The 23,572-nt window shown below is 40.1% G+C and overlaps 1 protein-coding gene across 2 annotated transcripts in view; it reads left to right on the forward strand.

The window, feature by feature from the left end:
• Window positions 1–19,213, forward strand: part of AKAP7 (A-kinase anchoring protein 7) — a 161,905-nt gene extending 142,692 nt beyond the window's left edge. The window contains exon 8 of one of the 2 annotated variants that reach the window (XM_073893938.1): window positions 19,137–19,213. In XM_073893938.1, coding sequence (XP_073750039.1) covers window positions 19,137–19,198 — 62 coding nt within the window. In that variant the 3' untranslated portion in view covers window positions 19,199–19,213. Of the gene's footprint in view, window positions 1–36; window positions 1,166–19,136 lie in introns of those variants that run through there. The other variant, XM_025865491.2, reaches the window with a different exon arrangement.
• The last annotated feature ends 4,359 nt before the right edge of the window (window positions 19,214–23,572 follow it).

The following is a 23,572-nucleotide window of genomic DNA, read 5'->3' on the forward strand; positions in this document are numbered from 1 at the left end:
TATGTAAAATGTATTATATAATTTTTTTTTCCATAGGCAAGAAACCTATTGGACTCCGGGACTTAATTAATGAAGCTTTGCATCGAGAAAGGATGAGTCTGAAGTCCAAAGTGAAACAGATAAAGGAACTTTTGTTAAAGCCTGACACTCAGGCCAGGATTAGGAGGGAGCTTTTTGAAGGAAGATCTGTTAACAACAGTAATCAAGGAAACCAGGTTGATTTCAGTGTAACTTTGACATAAGCTCTACATTACTATCATGGTACCCTAGTCAATGCAACCTTGTCAGATTATTTCATAGCTCTTTGGTAAATACCAAAGAAGTGTTCTGATAGTGTCTACACAACAGGAAACCAACATTTGGTAAGGAATGAACAATTTCTTGCCAAAGAAAACTGATTGTGCTCTGTTATTTTTAAAGCTAAACTTGTGTTTCAGCATGTTTGTTTCTGTAATATCAAGAGTTATTTTATAGAAAGGACTTAATTAGCTGTCGTGAGATGTTTCTTGGGTTCTCACAGATAACACATACAGACTGTGAAAAATCATTTACATACAAAAAATACAGTATTTTAAGGGTCACTTGCCTTCTGTTGATGTGATTTTTGTTGTTAAATCAGAAGTAGTATTGTCCACACAAGTCTATACCTAGTGTTACTTTTAATGGAAATTTGAATGTTTATTGAACACTAGTACTTGAATGAACATTTCTAAGTGTAATTATTACAATTACTGGTTAAGAATGTTTTATAACATCCATATGTATTATTTTTCAATGATCAAAATGTAGTTTGCTTTTTCATTTCTTAATGAATAAATGTTTGGGATTTTTATTTTCTACTTTTCTGAAGAGAAGCCCTAAGTCTTACTGTATCCCTTATAATCTGAATTTGTTTGCACTGGTTCATTTTTAAAGACAATTCTTGAAAAATTTCCCCCCATATGATAATCACTGGTAACAGCTTTTTCTGTAGTCATTGCAAAATTGCTGCTACTAAGAGATCATGATGGAGGGGAAATTGGAGATCAAATATGTAATCATTTCAAATGTAAAATCCAGTTTACTCATGGATTTTAGCTATTTTTTCACTGGGTAAATTCGACATTTATTTATAAATGAGTTTATGCATTTTCATGCCTCTTAATAAATGTATTGTTTTCCCTTATTGCCTCTCCTCACTTTCTTTCTCATTCTTGGAAGTTGTTGGCTCTGTGCTGGCAGAAGGAAGTCATAAACAGGAGCTCGGATAGTTGTAGTGTTTCTTCACCTTTATTTATGCCCTTCTCCTTCATGCTCAGAGAGCAGTTGCCAGAACACCTTTCAACTTCAGATTTTTAAAATCACCTCAAATCAGTCAGCTTCATAGAGAATTAACAACAGAACATTAAATGCAAAGAAAATCTAAATAGCATCCCACAAACTGCTAATTATGTGTCAGTGAAGTGACAGCAGGAGCAAAGATGAAAGGAGTGGATCCTTCCAAATGTAAGACAGGGAGCTGCTTACCATGAAATCCCTTGGGGGTAGAGGGCTCTCCTGCTCGAAGACAGCTTCCTTAAATAAACCCGTAAGATAGGAAGCAAAGATATTTTGGGGCCCACCTTGTTTTTCAAATGAAGAAACAGACTCGAGGAGACTGAGTGCCTAACGCAAGGCCGCTGCTGCTGGGAGCTGGCCGAGAGCGACAACCTGGGGCCCCTTCCCAACGTTCCAGGGCTGTTTCCACTGTCCCCTAAAACAGGGTAACAGGATTTCAGGAGAAATAGCTTTTCTCAGCCTCTATCCACAAATGTCTTTATCCTCAAGGAGCTGTTCCAGTCCTTCCAAACAGCTTGAAAGGCTGAAAGAGTGTTCTTTTTTGCCATCTGGGGTCACAGGTCTTTAGTTAAGAATCTTCGCTTCCATTGGTTCCATGTCTGTGCACCAGATGATTTAGGCACATTGTGACATTTTTCCCTTCGGTGACCCTCCTAGGAAGTTACTAGGACTGTTTGACAGATTAGGAAGCTAGGAAACTGGGGCCGTAGATGGTGAAGTGGCTGTAAAGCTAAATGGCTATTTATAAAACTAATAGAAGGTAGGGCTTCTTGAGACTTGGGTCTTCTACTTCAAAGCCACCGTCTTTCCACAATGCAACACGTCTTCTCCCCACCAAGTACAATGCATTTCATGAGTAAAGGATGGGTAACAAAGAGGGTCACTTTCTTTTGACGAAGTCAGCTCCCTCGCAGTCCTGAAGTTCTAAAAGGTATATGAGATCTGTCAGCTGATAGAATGGAACTGGCAGGGGAGGGAGGTGGAGGGAACCCCAGATATTTAATTTAGGGATTAAAGATTCTAATTCTTATCAATGAAATCTTCATCTAAGCAGGTTTACAAAAATAATGGAAAATACACAATAAAACATGTTTTCTTCATAGTTCCATTCTTAAAAACCAAGTAAGAATTTGTAAAAAATCTAAGTTTGGGATCTGAAATATTCAAAATGACCTTTACCCCACTAATTAGAGTCATAGAATAATCGCTTGTCGGGTCCCATCACCAGAATATGTTGTCCCAAAATGGTAGTAGTTGGGTCTCGGTTTGGTCCAGGAGGTGCATTGTGACTTCTAGACCTTCCACCACTGAGAAGTGATTTTTTAAAAAAATAACTTGAACTCACAACCCTGAGATCAGGACCTGAGCTGAAATCAAGTGTTGGATGCTTTACATTCTTTTCTATTTGTGGTAGTTCTCATCTTGAGGCGGGGAAACTGCAATAGTACATACATTTATGACAAAATTCCAACATTTTTCAGTCACTGGAGAAATAGTAGATCCTATATGAATATTTTAAGGGATGTTAAAAAGTCATATTTGCAACAGCAGGACAAGATTCTGTCAGCTTTGAACTTGGTCCTATTTATAGACGCTCATATTACTGTATTAATCTACTTCTCAGTCTAGGTTAACTATAGCCCTTTGAGATATACTAGATTTATATAGAGAGCATACTTAAGATTCAAACCGTTCACTCCAAAACCGCAAATGTGCCTCCACCCAGTGATTCCAGCAGCCAGATGTCCTCCTAAGGAGGTAAATAAAGCAGTTTTAACTTGATATTCTAGGTATCATTTCAGACCTATGACCAATAAGATATATTTGCACTTTTGCACTCAATCACAGGTACATAAACCAGCTACCACGTTATGTCACAAATTAAGATTTATTTCATTATATAATTAAAGACAACAAACCTATAGTATATCCAAACATAACTTGAATGGATAAATCTGTTGTCAGCCATTGTTTTCATCATATTCAAGAACTCTTCTCTAATAATTTTTTCTTTGAACAAACTCTAGATGCATTTCTGAATCCAATTTTTCTCAGGTAAAGAGAATCCATATAAAAAATAAATAGACCCAATGTACTTAAAAGAAAATAGTTTCCAAGTGCCTACATGAATTTGATAGCAGCACATATGCTAACAAGACAAAGCCTTGGATTATTTCATTCACAGTAAAAATGAATATTAAAGAAATTCACTTTGAGTCAGCGAATTTAAAATTCTGATGCTAGCTACAGCACTTTCCCCCCAGATCACTGTTCTGGGAGTAAAAAGGTAATCTGAGAGCTGAAGGAAGGTGTTAATTATCATCACCAGCGTAATACACTCAAAACGACTTATTTGCATCTGTTAGGCGCAACTGATAAGTTTAAGCAATTTAGGATGATTTTAAAATGTAAACTGCAGTAGTTATTCTTCTATATATTCTGTCATTAGTCATTTATTGGAAGGTCATTAAGTTCTGTTACAGCATAAAGCTAGGAATAATACAAGTGAGGAATCAATGCACGCTTTCCAGTAAACTTACGTTGCTTTCCCTTCAGTGGTTCAAATTATTTCTGAAAGCCACTCTCCTACCTATGTATTTCCATGTTATGCAGTATCCTCTGACCCATCTGCTTGCAGTCCTGTCAGCTTGAGCAACTATATGGCATCCGGGGCTCTTGTTCTGAAGTAGCCTCATAGCGAATTGGCACGACTCTTTGGATTATTTCCCACACTTCCTGCCAAAAACCATGTGGGCGCATAGTCGCCATGATAATGTCTTTGAATCAAAGCGCACTGCCCTTTCTTTGCTTACTCTTTAAACCACATGGGTGGTAACTTATCCATAATTTAAAAAAAAATTTTTTTTGGTAAATGCTCGTGTGGGATCTATAAAGCTCTAGGTGGTGAAAGGACAAAGAATAAGTCTTATTGCTGGACAGGAATTACAGTGCTGAGAAAGGAAACATAAGTGATATGTATGCACCACTCCAAAAAATATCTGATATGGTAATTGAGACAGAGAAAATAGAATGAATATGGAACAGTGGGGAGAAACTAAGTATATCTTTTTAAGACTCTGGAAGGCAAATTTTGAAGCTATTTTTGTCAGGTTCATGCTTGAGAAATATCTTTATGGAGGGGCATGTGATAAGGGCTTTGGATGATTTCATGGATTGTGTCACATTTAGTGATCTCCCAGCCTCTTTTGAACACCTTCCTATTTGAGGGGAACTTCCTGCCTTGTGAGCCCTGTTTCCCCAGGGTAGAGGGCCTGAGGTAGAGGCCAAGAACTCACCTTCTCAGCCTTCTTTGTCACTGGGGTTCAGACCTGGGCTGACCTGGGCTGACCCTGGGTCACCTGGGCTCCACCAAGCCGGAGCGTGACTCTGCATGGACAGTGGAGAGACAGACATCCAGCTCTTAGAAACAGTAGTGGCAAAGATGCCCTCTGGGAGCTCCCATGCCCTGTGTGGGTGGTATACAGTGGCAGAGGTCACAGGGCTCCCCTGGAGCAGCTGGTGGTGTAATGGAGCCCTTTTCCTGCTGTTTGGCCACCCAGCCTGATTCTCTAGACCTTCTGGGGATTCTGTGAGCTATGGAGTATCTTTTACTATCAAGTTCCTTTTCCACTTAAGCTAGCTAAAGTTGGTTCTGTTACTTGCAACTAAAACTCCCAATTTATACCAGCTACACTGCACTGAATCAGTGTTCCCACACAAAGCACGATTGGCATGTTGAATTGGACACTTCTCTGTAGAGTGGGTTGGTCCTGTGCATGGTAGGAAGGTACCATTCCTAGCTTCCAGACAGTAAACGTCAGCAGACTTCAGTTATTATGACAACGAAATATGCCCCATGCATTTCCCAAATCCTCTCCAAATGGGGGCAACATTTATGAGCAGAAAAGAGTCAGGATTCCTTTTCATGCCCATTTTTTCAACAAGTAATTTAGGCCTTAAAGAGGACATGCTCCCTGGGGCTCTGCCAACACTTTATCAGATATCTGGATCGAAACAGAAAAACAAAACCACCTGCACGCTTTATGCAACATGAATCAAAAGACCCAGTTGCTGTACATGGAAAATGGCAGAAAGGACCAATGGTGATGGTAGTGGTGTCATTGTTGAAAGAATTTTAATGGTTTATATAATTTGGGGGGCAGACTTAGAATTCTAAAATGATATCACATGATGGGTAATATAATAATAAGGCTGTTTCCTATTCATTTCATAAAAACAAATATTTTACATTGTGTGCTTAATAGAAAATAATGTATAATAAACAGATGTAGGGATATTTTAATATAATAAATTAGAGATACGTCAGAAGTACAGAAATGCTTTAATAAATGAAAAATGTTAATTTTCTCTGGGAGGCATGCTAGAAAGATTTCAGCCATAAAAATGGGAAAGAGCTATTTCTGGGGGCTCCACTGATACCCAGAGGTGGCTTCCTGAGTCAAATAACATGCATGGAAATATAGAGAAGAGTTAAATGGAGCGTTTACATCAAAGGAATGTAATAAGTAGAAGAAAATGAGTCCATCATATTAACTCTAGAGTGTGGAAGATTCAAACTTTATGTTTTAAGAGAAATGACCAGTCTTTAGTACACTCAGAATGCCTGCCTTTTATGCTTGTGATAAATAAACTTATAGTTTGTTGCTTTCCATAACGAAGTGTTAAGAAAAAAAAAATCAGTGAATTTCCTAATCTAGCTAGAAGAAAATGATATAAATTAGGATAGTTAGGCCCAGGGAAGATTGGATTATTGTTGTCAATTCTTCACCCCTCCCTGTATCCATTTCCATGTGACTGCCTGCGTCTTATGACATAACAGTTACTCTTACCGAAGGCAGAGTGTATTTCTCTGCCCCCTTGATGTTGGGCATGGCCACCTGCCTTGTTTGGCCAATGGGGATGTATGTAGGTGTGAAGCAAGCAAAGGCTTGGAATTTGGAATCTGTGGAGCACACCTGAAACACCTCTGCAGCCTGGAGCCCAGCCCAGCCATGAGCAGTCATGTCTTTGCAGACATGTGAGCGAGAAATAGAGGCTTACTGTTCTATGCCACCCGTTTTTTTGTTATGCAGCGTTACTGCGGCAAAAGCTGACTAGGTGGGACCTACACGTCAAACTGAAACACAATAGCAAATTTGAGCAAAATTGTGCCAAAAAAAAAAAATGCCATAGTATTCAGGCAGGATGTATCATTTTGGGGCTATATGAATTCTGAATCATCTAATTTAGTTTAGTATTCTATCATTTAGTAGTTTTGCTTTTAAATAACTTACACAATATGTTTATATCTAAATATAAAATATTAGTAGTGATGAGTTCTGAGCGGTAGGATTACAAGTGAGTTTACTTCCTGTTTTGTGCATTTTAGTATTTTCAAAACGTCATATAATAAACATTCCTATAAATAAAATCTTAAATGCTACTTTAAAATAAAAATAATCTATTTAGCTATCAGACAGTTGATTTCGTTGCAGCCTTTACTGCGTAAAGATTGCATTACTCAGAAATAAGGCCCATTCGTTCATTCATTCATTCATTCAGCATTTCCCAGGGGCCAGATACCGGGCTGGCTGCTTAGGAAGTGACAGATCCATTTGTTGAAATGATGTATTTATTCCTTTCCCTATAATCCCTGCCTCCCCGCCTCATCACCCACCTCGTTTCAAACAAGACCTTGTCTTTGGTGGGGGGCTACAACCAAAATAAAAAGGAGGCTGCTTTTCATATTTTTGGCTTTTGAGCTCCAGTGGCCCAACTCTTTAAACAGAAAAAAAGAAAGATTTGTTTATTAGAGAGGAAAAGTGGCAGAGGGAGAGAGAAAATCTCAAGCGGACTCCCTGCCGAGCACAGAGCCTGACGCGGGGCTCAATCCCAAGACCCTGAGATCATGACCTGAACCAAAATCAAGAGTCAGACACTTAACCAGATGAGCCACCCAGGCGCCCCTCCTGCAGCCCAGTTCTTGGTATCAGCCGTAGCTTTGGCAACATCCCAGGATCTTGCAGTTGGGCGCTGTTTACTGCCATTTCCCGTAAGGCACCAGTAAGCTAAACAGAATACCAATGTGTGGGTGAGACAGAGCCTTCCTCATAGTCACGGGTACAAAGGGAGTGACACTCAGACCCCTCCGGGAGGTTAAGAACATGAGGAAGGGGTTAAAAAGAATTTTGTGAGGAGGAGGTATTTGGAGCAAGCTGCACTTTATACGCTATGCTCTCCATGGCAGAATGTGTTTGCTGAGGGCTGCACCCCACAGACGACTCCATCCAAAGCCCTGCACGAGGAGACTTGCCCAAACTCTACCAGGCTTTTAACATAATAAGATGAAGAGTCTGGGACGACCCAGCCCTTCTTTGCGTTTCTGTGTGGAAAAGATTAAGGCCGCCAAGAGATGTGCCGTTTGTTCCAGCCCAACACTTGACCTCCTTTTCTTCTTTCACTAAAAGAAATTAAAATGGCAAAACCTTCCTCTGTCCCTTTGAGAAGTGTGTGTATCTCCTTCTACCCAGAAGTGTCTTTCTCAAAGACCTGAAAGCCATTCCTTTGAAAGGTCATCATCAGGAAGAAGGGGGTGCCTGTCTCCCTCCCTCTTCGGGAGGGTGGAAACCTAAGTCCCACAGATGCCAGTCAGCCTACCCAGAGAGCCTAACCCTATTTCCAGTGACCCACCCTGCTACTTGCTTTCTGTAATTTTTCACTTTTCTGCCTCTGCTCAAGACCCTGCTCTCTCCCTCCCCACTCCCTCATTCTCCCTTTCAAATGCCAGATCCCCTCAGGGCCAACCTCAGTGGCGCTCAGAGGACTAGCTTCAGGCATCTGAGACCACCAAAACCCACCGTGGGAAATTTATAGGATGAGGAGGAGACCGGCTCCCAGGCGGGGGCAGGCGAGCTCGCTGTGGGGTTGGGGAGGGGAGAAGGCATTGGCCAGCAGAGGTGGGAGGCCAAGGAGGGAGAACGGGCCTGCTCAGGGCAGAACCGTATCCTCCGGGGCCAGGGAGGGCCTAGCAGGAACCCCCAGGAGCCCACAAAGAAAGAGGAAACTTCCGTCATGTTTTCTCCCTCAGGGGTGCCTGTGAGAACCAAGTGTCAGGTCCTGAGAGAAGGCAGTCACCCAGCCTAGGAAGCACTGTTGCCTCCCCTCATGTCTCCTCTGGCCCTGAGCTTCCGCCACGGGAGGGAAAGGGCAGGGGGGGAGGGCAGCGCAAGGTAAGGGAACCAGCCCTCTCCCCCCTGCAGCAGCTCGAGCGAGTCACCGCCTGGGCGCCGGCAGGGCGGAGAGAGACCGAGACGGCGTGGGCGACTTCAAGGCGCTGGTGGAATAGATATTCCGCAGGAGAGGAAACGCACAGTCCGGGGGACTGCTAGAATCGTCCCCCGGGGAAAGAGAAGGCAAATGAAGCCTAAAGGGACGGGGAAACAAAAACAAAGCTGTATTTGGCTAATATCACGAGTCTTGTTTGCTCAACAGACTGGTCGCAGCCAGATGACGGCCTCGGCCTCCATCGCCTCTGTGGCACTCCAGGACAGCGTCCACCCTGGCAATGGCGGGGGCGGGACTGTCTGTCGTGGAGGGAGCGGCTGGGCGTGTGTCCTCCATTCCTTCCCCCTGTTGCTCTGGACAGTTGGTCGGGTGACGCTCGACCCCCTCCCCGACATTTGAGTTTGAATCTGAGAGCAGGGAGCTCCTTTGCCTCATTTCTGGTGGGAGTGCCGCAGAGGTGGCCAGCTTGGGGTAGAAATGCCCCTTTTGCTGCTGTACCGGAGGTCATCTGCAAGAGTAGAAATGGGGCCGGGGCTTGTTCGGGCCAGAGGGAGTGTAAGAGAGCACCCGCTTCCATTGCATGATGAGTTTTCTGAGGGCTCAGGGTGCCATGAGAGATCTTCATCTATCCCAGAATGGGCAAAAACCATAGTTCACAGGAAAAGTTATAAACTGGCAAAACCATGTATCATATACAAAGATACGGACCTCACTAATAATTAAAATAAAACAATTAAAACAATAATGGGCTACCTTTTCTAAACCCCTCAGGGCATAGAGAGTTAAGCAGTGATAATATGCGAAGTTGGTGAAGTTGTGTGAATCAGGAACTCTTGAATCATTTTGGTAGGAATATGAACAGATATAACATTTTGGGAGGACAATTTGGTGAAATTTATGAGGGTGAATCAACTGAAATTGTTAACCCAGACATCGGTTCCACTGCGAAAATTTTTCTAAAATTATATTTGCATGTGTTTGCAAAAATACAAGTACAAGGCTGTTCATTGCACCCTGGTTTATGATGGCAACCACAGCAAAAAAAAAGAAGACAACTGAAATTAAATCTATATAGGTCTGATTAATAAGTTGTGGTATATACCAAGTATGCTGCTGTTAAAAAGAATAAAATGGATATAGATATTTTGAGATATATAGATCAGTAAGTACATTTTAAGCAAAATGCAAAGCACAAGACAATACCATTAATCTGCTCCTATTCGGGAAGTTTCTGAAAGGAAACCCAAGAAATTATTGAAGAAGATGCTTCCTTTGGAGATGATGACTGAGGGTCTGGAAGAACACTGGGATTCACTTCCCATCAGTGTACACTGGGAAAAGTAAGCAACTCTTAGACGCAGGGACTTAACCCATGGCAGGGAATAGGAAACTGGAAGATGGAATTCAGAACAGCAACGCCTTCAAGGAAAGTTCAGTCTCTGGTGTAGGCAATGAATGGAGTCACCTGCTGGACAAGGACAAGAGAGCAGGGGATGGAAGGAAGGCAAACGGGGAGAGGTGGGAATACAGCTTTCTCAAGGGTAAAGAGGCAGACATTGAGCCAGTTATGGTAAGTGTCCAGAGATCCTTGGTGACAGGCCCTCGGACACACCACCACAGGAGAGTTTCTCCTCCTAAGGTTTACCTCAGGGATTTGCTACTAGTACAGAATTTAAAGGGCTCGACATGTAAATGGCAGAGATGGCACAGTTGCTCCTGTTCCCGGAAATACAGCAACACAGAAAAAGTTTACCCAGGAAGGGTTTTCAGGCGGAGGCGCTAGAAAGAGTGTGGACATGTGAATCCACAGTCACCTCAAGGGGGACGCCTTTCCCCCTCTGAATCTGACGCTGGGTTTGAAGACAACACTATACGGCAATTGTATGTCTTCATACAGGGACCAGACTGGGGTTCTTTAGTGACTTGCAAATGACAAAGGGGGTAAGGAAACCAGAGAACCAGGACGAGAGCCATACACGACAGTCTTCTTTGAAGCCTTTGTTCATAGCATCATTTTCTTTCTTTTTTACCTCGAAAAGCTGATTTTATTTTTTTCCAACTTTTTAAAGGAATAATGGACAAATGGAATTGTTTATATTTAAAACGCATGGTGTGGTGATTTGATATACATACACATGGTGGAGTGATTTACCAAAGTCAAGACAATTAGCGCATCCACCACCTCAAGTAACTTCTTGTGTGTGTGAGTGTGACAGTGCATAAGATCTGCTCTGAACAAATTTCAAGTATACAGTGCGGTATGATTAACTACAGTCAGCGCGTTGTACAGCAAATCCTCAGAATGTATTCCTCTTCTAACTGCAAGTTTGTACTTTTGACCGACACCTCTCCATTCCCCAGCCCCCACCCCAAACCCCAGGCAACTACCATTCTGTTCTTCATTTTTGTGAGATTGGCTTTTAAAAACAATCGATTCCACATACAAGTGATAACATACAGTTTCTGTCTTTCTCATTTCACTTGGCATAACGAACGTCCAGGTTTTATGTCATGACATCATTGATACCCGGTTACAGAACAAACCGCCTTTCAAAAATGTGCAACTAGTAAAATTTTCTTACAATTTCTGGTTATTCTTTTAAAGAAGGAAGAGAGGGAGGGAAGCATTAAGAGAATTTGTGGCGAGGCACACCTTGATGGTGTAACAAAAATATCCCGTTCATTATTTATCTTGTTAGTTATGGATCTTGGTACTTGTGTATTAAAAAATATTGCCCAGAGCTAGAGACACAAAGTGAAAGTTAGGGAAATGGGAGAATTGAGTGCTTCACGCCCACCATCAATTACTCCAGTCTGAGTTATATTACTTGGGCAAGCAGCTTAGAATGCTTAGGTGACACGGAAGTAACAATGTTGTAATGATGCTGGAGATAAGAATTTTAATGATGCTCAAGTAAGAAGGCTACAATGGCACTGATTAAGACCGTAGATGAGAGGCTGAAAACCCAGCATCATGATAACAAGGAGAGTCTCATTGTTGCATGGTACAAAATAGGCACTCAAGTAATTTCTAAACCAATTCAAACATTTCTATCCAGCAAAGTTCATTTTTTCGGTATACGGTTTTGTGAGTTTTTAACGCATGCCTGAATTCTTGTAACCATCACCACAGACAAGATCCAGAAAAATGTTCATATCCTGAAGAATACCTTTAAGCTGCCCCTTTGTATTCAGACGACGCTCCCTCCACCCTGAGCCCTGGGCAACCATTTATCTGTTCTCTGTGCCTACATTTTTGCCTTTTCCAAAATGTCACATAAATGGAATGATACAATATGTACCCATCTAAGGCTGAGTTCTTTCACTTAACATAATACATACATAATTTTTTTTTTAATTTTTAGAAGAATGTTTATCTTTGCTGAAGACAAGATAAAGGAATACAGGAGAGACTCAGTTACTATAGGACTTACATGGATTGTATCTTGACATCCTAAAAGAAATGGAGAAGTCACTCAGACACTGCTGAAACAGTTTTCCTTCATCTGTAATAAGAGCTTCATCTATTTAAAGCATATGTATTCTGATTTGCCTTTTCTATTTTGGGCATGTTAAAAAAAAAAGTCCTCTAGAGGCATGATGGAAGAAAACTCACCTTCCTGCAGACTTCCCTTAGTCTCCGCATGTGGACACCTAATTACTCAGTTTTTAATTAAATTTTTTAGTTAGTTGGGCACTGGAACTTACTCTGTTGCTGGCGAGATAATCCTTAGCAGCAGATTTCCTTGTTCCCTGGAAAACTGCTGACCTTCCAAGTTGTCATAGGTTTATTTAGGGCAGGCTGTGCTGCGGAGCACAATTATGGGCAACACAGAGTTGAGTTGGAGCTGTAAGAGGTAAGAAGAGCCAAGGCTTTGTATTTTGTGGCCTGAGGGGCATTTCCAGCTTCCATCAGTGTGCTCCCACTTCATTATAAGCAATACATTCTTTTTTGCTGCTGAGTGCTGCTCTTTCATATGAAGGAAACCATTATTTAGGGAGGGAATTAACAATGTGCTTTGGAATTCCCATTGCAATGAACATATTTAACAGATATATAGTTCAGAACCTGCTGAGTAAATAAAAGCAGCAACCTCCATTTCTAGATCTCCTCACACACACACGCGCGCGCACGCACACACACATTCTCACTCCTATGTGTTGTGGGGGATTGGCTTTCAGGGAACAGTCTACATTGCAAACTGGTTTGCTGTGGAGTTTTTAATGCTACATTGCCATAAGGAATAGAGGTGCTGTGGGATGTGTAAGGAAGAGTAGAGCCTAGAGAATGGCTATATGAAAACTTGCTTGATTTCTTCAAATGGTTAATATCAGGCGATTTGAGTTGATCTTTTCCAATGAGCTCAGTTCTGTACTTCCTAGGGTTTTCTTTAAAATGTGTTATAATTACAAATGGCTTTGTTTTCCATTTTAATTGTTGACTGCATTTCCTTGAGGGTCTCTGTTTATTTAAAACTTTGTGTTTAAAATTATGAGAAGTTTGTGATCCAGAGACAGAGTAGTTCAATAACCAAGCACAGCATTGAAATAGTTCTTTTTTTTTTTTTTTTTAAGATTTTATTTATTTATTTGACAGGGGGAGACATAACGAGAGAAGGAACACAAGCAGGGGGAGTGGGAGAGGGAGAAGCAGGCTTCCCGCCGAGCAGGGAGCCTGATGCGGGGCTCGATCCCAGGACCCTGGGACCATGACCTGAGCCGAAGGCAGATGCTTAACGACTGAGCCACCCAGGCGCCCCAACATTGAAATAGTTCTATTAATATCATCCCTCTTGTGCTGATCAGACTGGGAGACCCTTCACTGGTATGTCTTTCACACTGGAGAAAGATCAAGTACTGCACCAAAGACTAAAAATGAGTAGACCATTGTTTATACATACTTCATTGGGAAAACTGAATTGACTTCATTTCTTCCAGCTGGGTTAGCCTCTTTTGAATTCAGGAATGCTTTGATGAAAACTGTTTTGAACTGTATATGTTTGGCTGTCATCCAAACAGCAGTAAATGCTTCTTCTTCTTTGTGCACTCATTACACCTTGAACATATTCTTATAATTATTGGCCCAATGTAGTTGTCTTTCCTTCAGGTGTCTTGGAGGCCTTCCATGACAGGAACTTTTCCTTTGTACACCATAAAGTCTCAATAACTATTTTTGACAGAATATTTACGTATTGAGAATTATATTTTTTTCCATTGTTTCTAGACTGAAAAGACAATGTACTATGGCTTTGGAAATGAAAGTTTAGAGATCTAATTTTCCATAAAAAATAAATCAGTCATTTTGCAGGTCATTCCTCCCTATATTGCAAGAATATCCCAAAAGACTCATCAAGTATTTTCTGCCTTAAGTGCTGTTTACTGCTATTCTTCTGCCAAGGAGCTGCCCAAATACCAGCTTCTGAAGCTTTATCATTCACTCCTTATGCTCTGCCATAAATGTCTCTGTTGCCTCTTCAGAAGAATGCTGTCCAGAACAGAGTGGTGTTCTTTGCTCCATCCCAAAGGTGGAAACACTGAGATCATAGTGTGGTACTGCCTTCCCTTCAGTCCTTACGGAGTAAAGCCGCAATTATTCCTCACAGAAATGGATAGTATTCCCCTCACCTCAATATTGTGGCACACTATATCATCTGGGCTTTTAAACACATTGCCTAGTCTTACAATGTCATTCATGAAAAATGACTTCAAACTTCCACTCTTGGCCATGATGAAATATCAGTGACCAGAGATAATCCCCCCCACAAATAATTTGAAAACTGGACAAAATATATAACACAACTGTGTTTAGATATTAGAAACAAGCAGAATAATGTGATCTTTGAGAGAAGAGAAACAAGCTCTACATGTCTCAGCTTTCACCCAAAGGCAAATTCCAGACTGGGAAGGGAGCCCTCCCAAAACATGGGTGGCCTTACAGAGTTGAAGGTGGAGATCAATGTTCAGGGAAGCTGTGATGGCTGGAAGTTGTGGGTCAGAGTTCTGGAAAAAGGAGAGTTACACATAAGAAGACTTCCAGGAATCTGTACGGGGGTCCTCTTGGATCTTGGCTAAGTATTAGGCCACACAAGTATAGCATGAAACTACAAGGCAAAGAAAGCCAGGGGTGTCATAAGCAGAAGAATTCCCAGAGTTCACACAGGACAGGGAGATGTTTCAACTGGCCAGGCAAAGTGAAAACTCCTTAGTGATCATATGAGACATATGATGGAGATCTCAGAGTGATGACGCTTTAGTAGTAGAGCTGAACTGTCTTTTGAATGAAGTCTACCCTAGCACCATTCTAGCAAAGCTTAAAACAAAGCTTGTTTTTGTTTGATTCAAGGGATCAAACTGGTCTACTATCTTTAAGACAAAGACCACCGATCTTTAATGGAAGGCAGCAAAGTCCAGATACTCAGCACCTCATAATGACAAAGTCCAGCACCTGATGAAAAAAAAAATTACTAAATATTCAAAGAAGCAGGAAATGTGACCCATGACAACAAGAAAAATTGTCAAGAAAAATAGACCCCCAAATGATGAAATCGGTAGATAATATTGTTAGAACAGAAATGGTAAGTATATGAAGCACATAAAGGAAGACATAACATAATGAGAAGAGAAGGGAAAGATTAAAAATAGAACTTCCAGAGATCAAAAATAAAATATCTGAAATGAAAATTTCACTGGATAGGATTAAGAGCAGATTAGATACTGCAGAAGTAAAGATTAGTGAGATTGAAGACATAGCTATAAAATTAGCCAAAATGAAATAGAGAAAAACCATTGGGAAAAAAATAAACAGAGCCTTAGTGACCTATGAGACGGTATCAGAGTCTGGCATACTTATAATTGGAGTCCAAGAAGGTATTACAGTTGCATGAGGGATAGAAAAAAATAGTTAAAGACATAATGCCTAAAAAAATTCGAAATTTGACAAAAACTATAAATCCCAGATTCAAGAAGCTCAATAAATCTAAACAAGGATAAACACCCACATATCCACACTTTCATATACTCAATCCCATACTGACAAATCATACATTTCTAAAGACCAGTTACAAGATAAGAATGAGAGGGGCGCCTGGGTGGCTCAGTTGTTAAGCATCTGCCTTCAGCTCAGGTGATCGTCCCAGGGTCCTGGGATCGAGCCCCGCATCGGGCTCCCTGCTCGGCGGAAAGCCTGCTTCTCCCTCTCCCACTCCCCCTGCTTGTGTTCCCTCTCTCACTGTCTCTCTCTCTCTCTGTCAAAAAATGAATAAAATCTCAAGAAAAAAAAAAGGTAAAAATGAGAGCAGACTCTGGGTCATAAACTGTATAAGCCACATTTAAAGTGCCAAAAGAAAACTGTATTAACCCAGAATTATATAACCAGCAAAAAATTCTTCAAAAATTAAGGTAAGAAGAAACTTTCTCAGAGACAAAACCTGAGAAAATTAGTTGCCTGTATACTTTCATTACAGGGAATGTTGAAGAAAATTTTTCAGGTGGAAGGAAAATGATACTAATACAGAAAAGTTAATTTTTACATAAACATAAAAGTTAATTTTTGCAGTTGGAAGGTGAGTATTCTTAAATTGGATAAAAATCAAGACTCAATGGTATGCTATATATAAGAAGCACACTTTAATTATAAAGACATACATTAAAAGTAAAAGATGAGAAAATATATACCATGCAAATACTACATATAAGAAAGCTGGTGTGGATATGTTAATATGAGTCAAAGATGACTTCAGAATGAAGACTGTCAGGGATAAAGTGTGTCATTTCATAACAATAATGGGGAAAATTAATTCATCCAGCAGACAAAACGATAATAAATATGTATAAATCCAATAACAGAGTTCCAAAATACATGCATCAAAAACGAAGGGGACTAAAGTAACACTGTCAAGCAACTTGACCTAATTGACATTCATAGAATATTCTACTCAAATAAACATTCTTTTCAGAGAGGAATTAAGATAGAAAGAAATAAGAGAAAAACTTCTGAAAAATGCTTAAACATTTGGAAAGTAAGCCACAAATGTGCAAATAATCCATGGATCAAAGAAGAAATTACAAGGGCAGTTATAAATTATTTCAAACTGAATGAAAATAAAAACAAAGCATATTAAAAATTGTGGATGCAGCTCAAGTAGTGATTAGAGGAAAAGTTAGAGTTTTAAATGTTATAGTAGAAAAATGAAAGGTCTCAAATCAACGATCTAGGCTTCCACCTTAAGAAGCCAGAAAAAAAGGGACGAAATTAAATACAAAGTAAGTAGAAGGAAATAGTAAAACAAGAGCAGAAATCAATGAAATAGAAAATAGAGAAATAATTGAGAACATTTTTTAAAAACAACAAATCCTTATTCTATGAAAGAAAAACAATTAAATAAGCAAGGCTCTTGCCAGACCAATCAAGAGAGTGTATTAAAAAGCTAAAGAACTAATAAATGAGCTTAGCAGGGTCATAGGATACAAGGCCAAGAGAAAACTGTAATTGCATCTTTGATATATTAGCAATGACAATTAGATACTAAAATTGTAGAAAGTCATTTATTATAGCATCCCCAAACATGAAATACTTAGCAATAACTTTTATAAAATATGTAGAAGATCAGTATAGTGCAAACTACAAAACTGAGAGAAATCAAAAAAGACCTTAAAAAATGGAGAGATATACCATGTCGATGAATCAGAAGACTCACTTTTGTTCAGGTGTCTGTTCTCCCCACATCGATCTATGGATTCGGTAAGATCTTTTTAAGTAGCGTTTGCTTTCCCTTTAGGCAGGGGGAGTTTTCCCTTTGAGGTAGTTCATCTGTGTGTTCTTGTGAGCTGGAATGCCAGTATTGAGCTCAGTCTCTGGAGTTTGTGCTGCATGTAGAACATGATATATTTTTTACTTATTCTTCCATTGAATTTAATATCTTGGAGTATATGCTTGAGTGGATGGAATGTTTTCTCTGGCAGCAAAGGTGATAATATCTCAAAATTAAATTTAGTAAGATTTTCTCATTTTAAATTAGTTCTCCATAGAAACCATTCAAGAAACAAAAAGGGTGGACGAACTGATAATAAGTATCCTGCTTTTCATAAAACAAGTTCAATAACTGGCATCTCAATTGGCAGTGGTTAAGTTCATAGTGATCTAAGACTTGGGAGATTGTCATTGGAAATGAAGTTGACAGCAATTACCTTTTCTCATTCTTTATTGCCTTACCTCTCAAAGGGCAGTCCATGGACCAAGAAAATTGACAACCTCAGGATGCATTTTAGAAATTCAGAACTTTAGACCCCACCGGGACAGATTTAATCAGAATCTGTATTTTAACATGATTCATAGGTGATTCTGTACAAATTAAAATTTTAGAATTGCTGCACATTTATTCTTCCTTATAAAACGCCCAGCTAATCTGAGCTGGCATATTGTATCCTGGAGAAGAATGAAGTAGCAGTGATATCAGCAATACATATTATAATCTCACTAGGACAACTGTTCTCAAACTTAACACATGAAATCTCTAATAACTTCGATTCACTATATTCTTTGACAAGACTTTGAATCAAAAAGCTAACCATGAATATTTAGACAGCTTCGTGGAACAGAAAATCAGAATTATAAAATGCTTTAACCTGACAAGTACTGTAGGAATTAAAATGAGAAACACATCAGTAGATTCCTCAAGATTGTTGGTGGGGGTGGGGTTGGCAAAAACCCAAGGGAAAATATATTAAAAGGATAATGTCAGTGACTTCAAAAATCACTTGTGAATTTTTCCAAAAAAATTTGTGCTTAGTAACCAAACAAATGCAAGGACTATTAGAGCAGACCTCTAATTAGCGATCAGCCACTGTCTTCTCTTAATGTGTTCATCAGTTTCAGTTGCTACTTAATCAACTGAAGGATGCTACTTTGTATACAAAATAACATAGTTTCCAAGCACCTCTAAAAGTGTTTACCTTCACTCAGCAATCGAATATTTACTGAACACCTACTGTATGCCAGGCATGCTAGGCTCGGATACAAAGCTAGCCATGACATATTTCTTCCCTTTGTTGAGTTAGAAATGTAGTACGTTGCTGAGTTCGAAATGTAATAAATGTTAACATAACCCACAGCCACAGAGCTATAAGAACAGAGAGGAAGGAGATTTATCCTGCCTTGGGATTTAGGGAATACTTTGCAGAGGAGGTGACATTTGAGACAGGCTTTTAAGGGTTGACTAAATCCTATGGCTCTATAATTTCTCCTGATTCACCTGGGGGCTTTAGATTTATTTTTAATTTTTTTAAATTTTGAGCTTCTTTATCAAGTATAACAAGGAGCTAAACAAAGGAAAATGAGATTAAAAAAGGAAATTTGTCTACTGTAGTTTAGCAGATTACTGAACATCAAAGGAAGTGATGTAAAGCTTTGAGTAAATGGAATAATCTAATTATATGTTATGTGGTGACAGCTTCTCTTTTATTGTAGTAAGAGCACTTAACGTGAGATCTATCCTCTTAACACATTTTTTAAAATATTTTATTTATTTATTTGACAGAGAGAGAGCGCACAAGCAGAGGGAGAGGGAGAAGCCGACTCTCGGCGGAACATGGAGGCTGACTCTAGGCTCAGTCCTGGACTCCAAGATCATGATCTGAGCCAAAGGCAGACACTTACCCTACTGAGCCACCCAGGTGCCCCCTCTTAACACATTTTTAAGTGCACAGTACAGTGTTGTTAACTATAGGTATAATGTTGTACAGTGGATCTCTACAATTAACTCATTTTGCAAAACTAAAACTTCATACCCTTTGTGCAGCAACTCCCCATTTTCCTTTCCCCCAAGACCCTGGCAACCACCATCATACTCTTTATTTCTGAGTTTGACTACATAAGATACCTCATATAAATGGAATCATGCAAAAAAAAAAAAGATTTTGAATCATAAGAAATTATTCTCAATTAATGTATCATTGAACCTTTGCAAGCATTATATTTTGGATTTGACTATATGTGTAATTTAAAATTATATATGCTTTAATGAGGTCTACACAGATAATTGAGACATACATAATGAAAACAATTTTATGATTGGCCTCCTAATTTAGAAAGAGACCATTTAAAATTTTTGTGTGTATACAGTTTAGGTAACAGTTCACTCATTCATTCATTCATTCGTTTGTTCCTTCACTCATTTCTTGATTATCTCTTCAGTGCCTATAGCGTACCAGGTACTTACTAAATGCCAGTGATATGAAGTGGGGATAAAACATGGTCCCCACTTTTACGAAGATAGTCATAGCTGGGGGGCAAGGAAGTGCCATAAGCATTGGGTGCTGTGACTGAGGCATTTATGGGGTCCGGGGGCTAAGGAGAAATTCCACCTTGTAGAAGGAGTTTTTAAGAGGGGCTCAAAAAATGAGATACAGCTTGAATTAACTGTTGAAAAATGCTTTGGTGAGGAGTCAAAGTTGAAGGAAGGTGACTGTGTTTGGACACTTTGGAAAACAGTGAGGAGGTTCTTCAAAAAGCTAAAAATAGAGCTACCCTATGTCCCAGCAATTGCACTATTGGGTATTTACCCCAAAGATACAGATGTAGTGAAAAGAAGGGGTGCATGGACCCCAATGTTCATAGCAGCAACATCCACAACAGCCAAACTGTGGAAAGAGCTGAGATGTCCTTCAACAGACGAATGGATAAAGATGTGGTCCATTTATACAATGGAATATTACTCAGCCATCAGAAAGGATGAACATGCAGCTTTTGCATCAGCATGGATGGAACTGGAGGGGATTATGCTAAGTGAAATAAGTCAAGCAGAGAAAGTCAATTCTCATATGGTTTCACTTATTTGTGGAACATAAGGAATAACATGGAGGACATTAGGAGAAAGAAGGGAAAAATGAAGGGGAAGAAGTCAGAGGGGGAGATGAACCATGAGAGACTATGGACTCTGGGAATCAAACTGAGGGTCTTGGAGGGGAGGGAGTGGGGGGTGAGCCCGGTGATGGGTATTAAGGAGGGCACGTAGCACATGGAGCTTGGGGTGTTATACTCAAACAATGAATCATGGAACACCACATCAGAAAGTAATGATGTACTGTATGGTGACTAACAAACTAACTAACTAACTAACTAACTAACTAACTAACTAACTAAATAAATAAACCAAATATTGTTTAAAAAAACAAACCACAGGTTGTGAAAGTCTATTCACATGAAATACTATGTATGTGTGTGGACGGGGTGTGTGAGGGGTTTTATAGGCATAAAGAGATTCAAGAAAGGATGGCCAATCAAAATGTTAATGGCACTATTTCATGGGGTTGGCATTCCAAGGAAAATGAGTAGACCCAGAAGTAAAACACTTCTCTTTTTAAGGGCAGATGATTTTCTTTTTGTTCCTTAATACTTAGCAGTTTTATTCCCTTTTAAAGCATTCCAAACACTGCTTTTCTTGATTTTCATGTCAACCTCATGAGCCTGTTAGCATAAGCATTATTACTTTTATTTTTCAGATGGGAGGACAGAGGTGCATAGACTGGTAGATAATAAATGAAAAACGAATCCATAGTCTCCTGAAACTCAACCTAGATTATCCTCTGAGTGTAGTCCCTGACTTGTAGTTAGCAGAATCTTTGGAAGCTGGTTCTAACAGTAGCCTATGGGAAAGCAAGATACAGTATGAAATAGTACATGAACGTGCTTGTATGAAAAGACCACTTTACATACATTATAGCAATCTTGTAAAATAGTTTATTATTAACCATGTTTTATGGAAGGGGTTAAGGGACTGGCCTAAAGGATGCAGAGTAAGTGTGCGACCACATGGGACCCGGTCTTCTCATGCTTTTTCTGTCATGCCATAGTTAAAGATTTCAGTGATCACTTGGGGCACCTGGATGGCTCAGATGGTTAAGCATCCACCTTCGGCTCAGGTCATGGTCCCAGGGTCCTGGGATCGAGTCCCAAATTGGGCTCCCTGCTAGGCGGGGAGCCTGCTTCTCCCTCTGCCTCTGCCTCTCTCTCTCTCTGATTCTCATGAATAAATAAATAAAACATTAAAAAAAATTTCATTGATCACATTCAGGTACGGCACCAACACGATAAATAATTTAGGATGAATAAATTTCAGGGTGTAGTTTTTCCTTCTTTCTTAAGATTTCCTCTCCTTTCTGCTTCACTCTTTTCCTGCAGATCTTTGGATTACATGCTCATTTACCTCCTAAAGTGTACAAATCGCTTTTCCCCTCTCTCATTTCTTTTAAAAGTTTGTTGAGGACTAGACGGCATCTCACACCTCGTTGCACCCAACACGATGCCCTGCAAATACAAAGTGCTCAAGAGAGGGCTATTAAGTGAACAACGGAGTAGAAGAATGAATGGGAGAATGAAATCTGTGGTAATGTGCCTAAGGTCACACAGAGAGAGTAGAGTGAAGCGAAAGCAGAATCGAAGCTCTTTCCTGCAGGTCTGGAGACAACCCGTTGCTGCTCAGCTTAACAGCAAAATCTTGAGATGAAAAAGTTCCAACAAATGACACCAGAGAACCAAATTTAGATCTTTTGCCCAGCTTTTGTTTTGTGGATGGCACCTGGCTGATTCCATATTTGGAATTCCATTTCCATACAGAATTGAAGTTTGATGAAGTTTGAAATCCAAGCAGCCAAAGAAAATGCTCAGTAACTGCAAATGCAGTGTTTGGGCTATTCTCCGGTCCTAGAGGTCTGTCCCCAGGATGTCATCGTCGGGTATGTGCATGTTGTCAACAGCCCTGGCTGGACAACTGGGGTCTAGCCTCAGCTCTACCATCCACTATCTCCCAGACCTGATGTAATCTAGTGCATTTCCAGACTATTCCCTACAGCTGACTGACGATGTTTGTGTGGCGTGTGGGTTGTATTAGACAGCCAATCAAGGTTTTTGATCTCGAGGATTTTTTATCTTATCTTGCCATGCATAACCACCATTGTCTTTTCGATTGCTCAAAGAACATTTTTCCTCAGATTTCACATGCAGTCACGATGGTGGGTTTGCAGAGATCGAAGAACTGTGAACAAAGAAAATGCTCAGAGAAATACTGCTAGAATAATGCCTCCTGCCCTGAGTGCTAGAACTTAAAATATTTATTCAACAGATATATACTGAACGTCTCTGGTGTGCCAGGCCCTGGGGGTATGAGATGAACAAAACAGTTATGCATGAAAAGTTGACATTAATTAGGGTTTGGGTTTGGCAACATCGTAGAGCTTGAGTGAGGCCTTCTGGAAAAATGGTGGGGCGGCAGCCATAGCAGAGAGGGTGGAAGATTGTTCAGGAGATGAGGCCACGGATGTAGTAAGAACAGACACCATTTTGAGAAATTTGGTTATGGAAAGGAGGAGAGAGAGGAAATAGATGGAGTGGGGTGGGGAACTCTTTGATTTTGTGTTTGTTTTTAGTGAGAGAAGAAGTGAGAGAAGAAGTGAGAGAAGGGAGAGGCAGAGATTGAAGACACAGGAAGGAGAAGGGATGGGGCTCTCACTCGTTGAGGTACTTGTTAAGGTACAGGATATGAAGCACACGTAGAGTTAGCCTTCAGTGAAGGGGAACACTCTTCTATTGTGAATCCTGACCAGATTATGGAGAGGGGATGGGATTCTGAGGTTTTCCTAGAATACCCCGGAAGAAATGGGTTCCCTAGATGCCAGTGATGAACTGTATGGTCTGGGTGACTCACCAAACCAACCAAAACCTGTGAGATTATGTCAGAGAGCCTTTGAGTCCACACTGTAGAGAATGTTGGGAAATATCCATGTGATACTCTGAGAAGCTGGAATCTTGGTTGACATAGTTTTTCTTCTACAGAACATATAATGTTTTGTTAATTACCAGTCTCCATTAGTCTGGAGACTAATACATTGTGGGCAAAGAATTTGCAGTAGTTTCTACAGTAAGATATAGTTATTGATCATCCAGTCTTAAGCCAATGGGACTGTCAAAACTCAGGTA

Source organism: Callorhinus ursinus, unplaced genomic scaffold, assembly GCF_003265705.2.
Source record: "Callorhinus ursinus isolate GAN/ISIS: 27379988/994484 unplaced genomic scaffold, GSC_fseal_2.0 scaffold6, whole genome shotgun sequence".
NCBI lineage: Eukaryota > Metazoa > Chordata > Mammalia > Carnivora > Otariidae > Callorhinus > Callorhinus ursinus.